We start from the raw sequence: 8,985 nt of genomic DNA, 5'->3' as shown, positions 1-8,985 counted from the left end.
TCGTTCCTGGGAGGAGAGGCCTTCGCCCCTGAACAAGAAACTCTAATACCACGGGGATCCATTTGAGACTCTCTCGCGGAGGAGATCTCGGTAGACTAGAACCCGCAGTTTGATGAGGAGGACGCGGACGGTCAGACATGGCTGCGAAGAGATACGACATAAACAAGTTAGAAACAAACACAAGGTCATTACCAAAGATCAAAAACCACAAAATTGGAAGTCCATCTCAACATAGCACAGAAACCCTAAAAACCCCAAACTCAAAAATCCATTCAATACACGTAAAACAATGGCCTCCTTGATTTCCGACGAAGAACAGGGGCAAACTAGCATACAAGCATTAGAAAAGGGTTCTTCATCACAAACAAGGACGACACAGCAAAAATGGGAGGCTACAAACGATCAACACAAATTTACAACCGACACAGCTTAAAACAAAAGGAACAAAGAAAAGAAACCTTACCACCACAAACAGCAGCAGGAAGAGGACAACAAACCAGTAACAATGAAGAAGGGAGCGTGATTAATGCTAAGACAGAGGATTTAATGGTCGAAGAACAAAGAATGAAGACTGACAGATAACGAAACAAACTAGAAACAATGAAGGAAGCGTGATAAATGCTAAGACAGAGAATTGAATGACTGAAGAACAAAGAGACAGAATTTAATGGCTGAAGAACAAAGAATGACAGAGAATGAAATTAATTTTCGAAGGAGAATGAAATTAATTTTTCTCCCTTCCTTAATATAATCGAAAGAAAGAGAATGAAGCTAAGGGAGGAATGGGAAACGTGCCCATTAAATGAGCAGTTAATGCACGAATACGAAACATGCCCAAGTCTCTAGGAGAAGTTATTAGGAGAGAGGAAGAATATGTAACGACTGTTTTCTTCAATGCTCCCACTAAACACTCAAGCCCGAAGAAAAGGGGCAAATTGTGTGCACATATTTCATCATCAAACACGTGTATATAGGAACATACGTGGAGAGCATGCGGACAAAGTCATCAAAGCATGATGACATGTGCCCACAGCTAAGATACTCATCCCGCCGACGTTGGATCTTTGCCCAAACAAATCTAAGGGCAGAAGTTAAAAAGATGTACCGGTAACACGATGTACTGCGGAGCACCAGATAACTCCCGAAGAGTTACTTTATCTCATCCCCAAAAGAAGCCAAGATCAACGGTGGAGAGAAAATGAACTGACACGGATGTAACAGGGGCAGAAGACACTTGCCTGACACGAGCAGGCACCTTAACTACCCGCACTAAACACTCTGAGAAACATACGTGTCGATCAACTCGTGGAACGAACGAAGACGACCCTGCGTGATGAAGTAATAAACGAAGCCCCCGTGGGATGGACACAGAACACAAGAAGATAAGGCTCCAACGGTCCTCAGAGATGGGTCCCACATTCTAACCCTATAAATACCCCCTCTCCACCAAGAGTAAAGGGATCGGAAAAACTAGGGGAGAAGGAGAGAGAGAAAAGATTGTAAGTGTAAGTTAGTCCTTTACAATAGACAGACCTATGTAAACTACAAAGTCACTCGACTATCTTTGTAATCATCAAGTACATAGTGAAACAACAACCCCGTGGATGTAGGCCTTAGTGCTGAACCACGTAAATCCCGGTCTCATTTACACTTCAGCACTTTATTTTTGTCTAACGCTTCATGAGTTTTACTTTTATGCTTCGTTTTCTTTATCTCCCCTTGTGTAAACGCCACTTGAAGTGTTCTTAGATGAGGCTATGATAAACCCGAAGGTTTTGAGCCAAGAAATCACTGCCATTGTATTATCAGCACGAGTTGGTACCTAGAGTTTGAATATTGTTTGTGAACATATAGATGCCCTCGTGATTTACGTGTTCACAACAATATCATACTTTCTAAGCTCTTCAAGCTTAATGCCATTACCATTCGGTAATACATGATTATACACAAACAATTTCAATGAACCAGGTTTTGTGTGTTCATCTAACTGTCTTGTCCACGTTGAAAGAACAGCTGGAGGACAAACAACCAATGTTATTCTCTTAGGACTCTCTCTTAAACAATTTTCGCCTAATTTGTTAGCTAATTTAGTTTTTTTATGTGTGCCCAGAACTTCATTACTATGTTTTAGTTTCCTAAGTTTATCATCATCAAAGCCTTCTTCTAGGTTTTTCAAAGACAGATCAGAAGAGTTTAATTTCGTATAAGAAGTGTAATCAGTAGAAATAAGTGATAATAATCTTAAAGTCTTACCCAAACCCATGTCATCTGCAAAAACCCCACCTTTCAAAGTTGGTCTTTTTTCTTCCCGTTTCTTGTTATTCAATACATTCCTGTACAATTTTCCACCTTGTTCATTATTCTCTTCTTCTTCTACCCAAAATGGCTGCAATTCGTTAGAATTCTCCCTACGATACAACCAACCTAACCCATATTTTTGATGCAGTAATAGTTCTGTTTTGATAATTTCTTTGGAAGGTTCCAAGGCATCCCAATTTATGGTACAATTCTTCTTGTTTTGAGAAGTTAAACACTCATGAAAAGTTTCAAGTTTTATCCGTTTTGGTCGAGTTTTTAGTGACCTGTTGAGTTTACGAGATTAAATAGGATGACATATAAGGTCTGTCATGAAGAAGACCGAAAGGAGAGATTTTAGAAGGAGAGAGTAATTCTGATCTCGAAGAGTTCTCTCTCTGTATCACTAAACCCTCAAAGAGTTTTATTTGGGAGGAGCGAGGATATTATTTATTTACCAGGTCTAGGAGACCTTCCCTTCTGGAAGATAACCAAAGTCACCTTCCCTACAGGAGGAACTCTGTTCTGTTGGTAGCCCTCTTATCTCAGGGACATGGCCTGAAATATGGGATTCCCCAACAGAAACTGGTCCTTACTGCCAGAACAGGGAAAGACGGGGTGAACATAAATTGCTTCTATCTACTAAAATGTAAGGTAGGAGGAAGGTTGTCATGAAGATTCATGTCCTCTGCCCATGAAGCTGCCTCCATCAGTGTCAATGCTTCTGCTTCTTCAGAGCTGGCTGCAAAGAAGATCCCAGCTCTAACTGTGGTAACTGTACCTCCCTGCAAATGTATTTATGTATGATGGAGAACCCTGCAACATGCACTTCCAAATCCAAGACTCATTATAATGTTTGTTTGTTTTTTGCATGAAATGCATGGTATCTCGAAAATATTTATTTTCAGCCCAAACTTGACTTCATTATTTCTGAAATGAAGCACAAAGCATCCAAGAGTGTTCAGTATTGATGTACAAACTACGAAATAATCAGGCAAATGATGCAAACTCAAGCCTGAACTCATCAGAGTTGGTCCAGGATTAAATAAAAATCTTAAGATCAAAATAAAAAACTAAATTCTTAAATGAATTCTTATTCAAAAATATCATCCACATTACACTCCCCAAGGAAAACTTTGACGCTGCGAGGAGAGCCACAACTGCCGTCAGCAATGAGTGCTCTATCATTAGCAGCCATATGCGCAATAATCTTGTAAATCATTTCAATCTGTTTACAGATAAAGAAACAAAAAGAGTTAGCAAAGAGCAATTCTACTGTACAGGCTAAAAAGATGCAAAAGTTGCCATAATAAAGTGAGTCCCCACAAGTTTTACCTGTTCAGGAGAGTGGCAGCGGTCCGCTATTTCATCAAGTGTCAAAGGTTCAACAGGCTCTTTGCAGCTGAAAGACAACCCACAAAAGCATGTAAGAGATAATAACGTCTTCTACAATCTACAATAAAGGAATGACCCTTTTTTCTATGTATTTTGAAGAAAATGTTGTAAGAAATCTCCTGTATTCATCATTTGAAACCAAGTACACAATACAATAATTGGCAACACATACCTAGCCTCATTTAGTACAGCCAAAACCCTCTTTTGAAGTGCTAATACTTCCCCTGCAGCCTTTTTTCCAGCTTCAACTCCTGATATCATAAAAGAAAATGGGAAGAAGAAATGAATGAAGCATAACACGAAGAAGTCCCTGGAATGAGAACCGTAGTGAAATGAAGCAAACTAGCAGTTAGGAAGGACTGGAACTTTCTCATATCTGCTATTAAGAACTATGGCAAGAAATTTTTTACCAGGTTGATGGTAGGCATTGATGTTCACAATCGATGCATAGATCCCAACCGCTCGCTCATAAAGTGCTATTAGGGCCCCAACAGATCTGGGAGTCACTTCTTGTACTGTGACTGTAATTGACTCCCGGTCATTGGAATAAAGCGCCGACCTAGTTCCCTGTACAACCATCCAAATATTGATCACTGTCGAAAAGAAAAATAAGGAGAAAAAACTGTGGCAGCTTAATGCTGGGATGATTTGACAGAAAATCCATCAACAACAGAGTCGCCAATTAGAGTATCTGTTATGTTAACTGAACAGAGATACAGATGCATGGACGACTTAAGCCAAAACTAGGATGTTTACACATCCTGGTTCATAAAAATTTATATTTATTTTAGAGGATGAAAAGTGAATAATGGTTAGAGTTAAGCTGGAAAAAAAAGAAGACGGGATGTTTCATGTAGAAAGACAAATTTGACTTTTAGGGAGATGGCAAACGATAAAATAAGAAGAAGATGCCTAGGATCAATGTATAAGCTTCTGTTTATTTTTGTTGTGGGTAATGAGATACACCACGAAGCTGGTAGCAAAAACATTTCAGAAATAAGGTCATAGTTCTTAAGCCTCGCACTATTGTTTGAGATTTCTCCTACACACATGTAACTGCTCACTGCTGTGCTGACTGAAACTAAATCATTATAAATAAAAATACTAACCTGTAACATTCCGAAAAGGTAGTCACCAGATGTCACACCAGGTTCAAGCTCCCAATCATGACCAGGAGGTCTGTCACGTAAAACTTCGATGAAGGTAACAAAAAAGTTATGTACCCCGTCTCTTAGTTGTTGAATATAGCTGGTCAAGGTTGAGATAATGCAGGTGTTAATCATCATTTTCGACTAAAAAATACTTGATATATGAATAAAAATAGAAAGTGAAGACCCACGCATGTTGATCTGTGCTCCCTTTATTTCCATAGACTGTAAGCCCTTGATTCACCTGTCACAAAAAACTCTTGCTTATTCAGGCTTTAACTGAAATCAGTACATGGAAACTGCTTCATGTTTTCTAACCATGCAAAATCAAATCCCCATCGAGGTTCAATGTTTTGAGATGGTTTTTGGAAAATTCTGATGAACAACTGAGAAAACTTATGTCAAGTCAAAAAATAGCATATTGCAGTCTGATAAACACAAATACTTGAGCCAAGCAGCTCATATTCATACCCGATTACCATCAAGGTCGAACTCCTTTCCAAGTGATTCCATGACCAACTGCTGCAAATACCTACTAAAAAGTAACAGGCTATCCTTGTACGGAAGAACGACCATATCCTGTGACATAATATAAAAGATCAAAATCATTTCAAAATGAACCCCTAGACTAGCTACTGGAAAAAGAAGAAACAGCTAGCAAGTGCAAACCTTGGCTCCAACTCCACCAGAAGCCCAATACCAACATAAAGCCAGCAGAGCTGCGGGGTTATCCTTCAGCTGAACAACACAACACCATCAAAATAAACAAATAAAATAGAGTACGTAAGGACAAGTAAATTATAGCATTAAGCAAAAATCATCTAGAACCCTTTAAAGATATGTAAATAAACACATGCTTGACTTTAAGTAAAAAAAGAAGTTAACATATTCTGGGGTTGAACACCAAGAAACCGAAAGTAGAAATTATACTATGTAATATCACGGAATAGGTTCACTTTTTATAAGCAATCAGTCTACGCAAAGAATTACACAGCAAACTTCTTTTTACAGATCCTTACCACAGTAGTCCTGTTTGCCTCGTCCATCAGCGATGCACCGTCAAGCATCTCTCTGATGTCAATTCCCTGCAACCATAGTTGGTTAGAAGTCAAGAAACAAAAATACTCAAGGGAACTGATAAACAAATCAAAGAATAAATAAAAATACCTGCAATGCTGCTGGAAGTAGGCCAACCGCAGACATTTCAGAGGTCCTACCCCCCACCCAATCAAACATGGGAAATCTTGCTACCCACCCCTCAATTCTTGCTGTATTATCCAATAAAGAATTTTCTTGGGTAATAGCAACTCCCTGCAGTAAGTCCATTGATAAGAACAAAGTGAGCTTTTGGATTAATACAAGGATGTTATATGTGGATTTACAACCAAATTCATCTAGTTCACTATATCTGCTTTCTCACACTGAAGCAAGACTATACTCTTTAAAAAGTAAAGCAAAAAGACGAAAGAAGAACCTGAGATGAAAACCTGTTTTGAGAAGTCCAATCCAGCTTCACGGAATGCCTTTTGTACTTCCAACAGGCCATTACGAGTTTCAGGGGTACCACCACTCTGCTCAAAGTAATTAGACATGAGGATGCATGAGTAACATATCTAAAAGGATGCTTGAAATCCAAAATGTGAACATAAACAGTCAGAATGTGGAAAGCTTTTTTATAACCTTTGAGATCACCATAACTAGTGTGGAAGCCAATTCTGAACCCAGCTGCGCAATTTGATGGTCAATACCCGCAGGATCAGTATTGTCAATGAATCTTATCTGCAACAGAAATGAAATATATTAGTGACGGTCGATCAACAAAACAAACGCATTCCATATAACTAGTTATAAGTTTGAAGCCTTGACTATGGAATTCACAACCAAAACCATATAAAATGTTGGCACACAAACTTCCATCTTGAGATTAATATACAAGTTGTAAAACACACCGTCAAAGGAGGAATATCAGGAGCCAATGCCTCTGAAACAAATTGTGGTCCAAGAGCTGAACCTCCAATACCAACCGAAAGAATTTGAGTAAAACGAGGTGCTGATGGTGGCGTAATCTGTGTTTACATCCAAACTCAAATTCAACATCATAAAAATTATACGTCAATTTTTAAGTTATAATACACTACAATTTCTAGTTCCAAGGCTGCTTAAAACATAGTATACCAATTCGCCCGATTGAATTGAATATCAAACACGGGAAATGTAACAAACGAAATGAAATCTGAGATAACTGAAAAATGTCTGACCTTTCCGGTAATGATATCGTCGGCAAAGGTACAAATAGCATCAAGACTGTTCTCAATCTGCGACCTAAGAATGGGTTTAGGAGAAAGCGCGGGGTTACGAAGCCAATAATGACCAACCATTCTCCCTTCATCAGGATTAGCAATAGCTCCTTTCTCTAGTTCTTGCATTTTTTTAAACGCATCTTGAAATTTAGGTTCCATTTCTTCAACAAATTCATCAGTAAATCCAACACGACTTACATCAATAAACAACCCTAATTCTTTATGTTGATACATCCAGTTAACATATCTTCTCCATAATAATAACGAATCTTTTTCTAATCCTTTCTTCTCTACTGAAATCACTTCATGAGGAACTTCTCTAGCAATTGACCGTGTAATGAAACGATTGTTACTACAACTCGTGAGATTAGAACGAAGTGGGAGATACGAAATGTTCAGATCTTTTTTTAACGACTGAATTGACGATGAAATTGAAGTAATTTTCTTTTGAATAAGTTTCTCAGATTTGAATGTTGATGATGATGAACAGAAACTTGAAACTGATGATGCCATTATCAGAAGAAGAAGCTAGAATGAATCTTGAAAAGCGGAGATTACAAAGTGAAATTAGGTTTTGAGTTCAGTCCGACTCCATTTTTATTTTTTTTCTATTCTGAGCTTGAGTTTGGACTTATTTTGGAGACAGTGAGTGGGTGGAGAGATTGACTAAAAAACATAACACGAAAAGAGAGTGGGAATCGGGTTTCAGTGGTGTACGAATACTTATTATATATCTGGTAGGCATTGTATCTGTTGTGTTTGGTGTGTGGAACGGCGCACTCACTGGACCCAGAATTACCCTTGATGGTGTAAGGAAATGAAGTGGGTTGGTGGATATTCCTATATTCTATGGCTAAAGTTTCTTTTTGTCCCATACTTACGCGCAGCCGGGAGCAGTTTCTTCAGGAAGATGAACTTTGTATGTTGATCAAAATCTTTTTACATCCCCGGTTAGAAGATCAATCGGCATGTAGTGTGACGGAATTAGGTGATTTTTTTTATATTAAAATGGCTAATAATTTAAGTTAGCTACAATTGCGGAGAGTTGCTTATCGATGTAGGTGACCTCTTTGATTTGAATCGGAAACAGGTATGACTCTTCATGAAGAGGCTCTTCCAAAGTCCAAGAGATGGAGAGATTTTCCTTGTTATTTTTTTCAAGTCACCAACCATGTTTACAAACTTTAGGGCGAACAGGATTTTCCATTATGGGAATGGACAATCAGCGTTAGAGCATATACCGCGCGATAGAGGTTGGAACAGACAGTCCAACTTTAACCGCCCCATGAAGCAACTATTATCTCAAAGAGACGGGTGTTGAGTCGTACGATTCAACCTCTGCCGTGGACGACTATAGTTTTAATTTCCATAGATTCGACTCGTTTTCAACATTTCATCCCATGCATCTCCTTTTTCTACTAAAATTATTCTTATTGTTAGTCGGCACAATGACTCAGCTGCACCTTGTTAACAAAAACAAGATAAGCACCATCAAAGAGTCAGAAGACCGAGTAACAAGGAAGACTCATAAGGCTAGGATTACGTTCAGTTACATCAGAGTCTTGAGTTTGTTAAAAGTCTTTGTTTTGATTGAGTCTGTAACTGCATTGCAGTATCTTTTGAGTATAAATAAAACTCTAAAATCTGCACATTAAGTGTGGAAGAATTTCACCCAAACTTCATCTTCTAGCTTGGTATCAGGCTCAAGATCCAAAAACCGGCTTCCGCGCCTATTCTGAAACATATACAACCACAAATCAAATCAATGGCAGAGGTTACAACTACTCTACGCCAGGTTCAAATCCATCACCTTGTTACCTTGAAACATACTGGTACTAATCATGTAT

At 38.5% G+C, this 8,985-nt stretch overlaps 1 protein-coding gene across 1 annotated transcript; it reads right to left on the bottom strand.

The window, feature by feature from the left end:
* Positions 1–3,176: 3,176 nt before the first annotated feature.
* On the bottom strand, positions 3,177–7,845 carry LOC113283590 (glucose-6-phosphate isomerase 1, chloroplastic-like). Its single transcript, XM_026532911.1, has 14 exons — positions 7,097–7,845; positions 6,788–6,904; positions 6,519–6,617; positions 6,326–6,409; positions 6,006–6,149; positions 5,858–5,923; positions 5,508–5,576; positions 5,310–5,417; positions 5,030–5,082; positions 4,800–4,938; positions 4,101–4,257; positions 3,863–3,941; positions 3,631–3,697; positions 3,177–3,523 (listed from the first exon to the last, which is right to left on the bottom strand). Exons 1-14 carry the CDS (start codon positions 7,649–7,651, stop codon positions 3,389–3,391), a joined length of 1,872 nt encoding a protein of 623 aa, XP_026388696.1. The 5' UTR covers positions 7,652–7,845; the 3' UTR covers positions 3,177–3,388.
* Between the last annotated feature and the right edge of the window lie 1,140 nt (positions 7,846–8,985).

This window comes from Papaver somniferum, chromosome 5, assembly GCF_003573695.1.
Source record: "Papaver somniferum cultivar HN1 chromosome 5, ASM357369v1, whole genome shotgun sequence".
NCBI classification, from domain to species: Eukaryota; Viridiplantae; Streptophyta; class Magnoliopsida; order Ranunculales; family Papaveraceae; genus Papaver; species Papaver somniferum.
The sequence above is the reverse complement of the archived record's forward strand: the minus strand, read 5'-3'. Positions and strand labels throughout refer to the sequence as shown.

Coding starts and splice junctions, on each gene's coding strand:
- LOC113283590 (XM_026532911.1), bottom strand. CDS start 7,651: ATGGCATCATCAGTTTCAAGTTTCTGTTCATCATCATCAACATTCAAA. Junction 4,258..4,799: donor ACCTTTTCGGAATGTTACAG/GTTAGTATTTTT, acceptor ATGGTTGTACAG/GGAACTAGGTCGGCGCTTTA. Junction 3,942..4,100: donor CAATGCCTACCATCAACCTG/GTAAAAAATTTC, acceptor TTATGATATCAG/GAGTTGAAGCTGGAAAAAAG.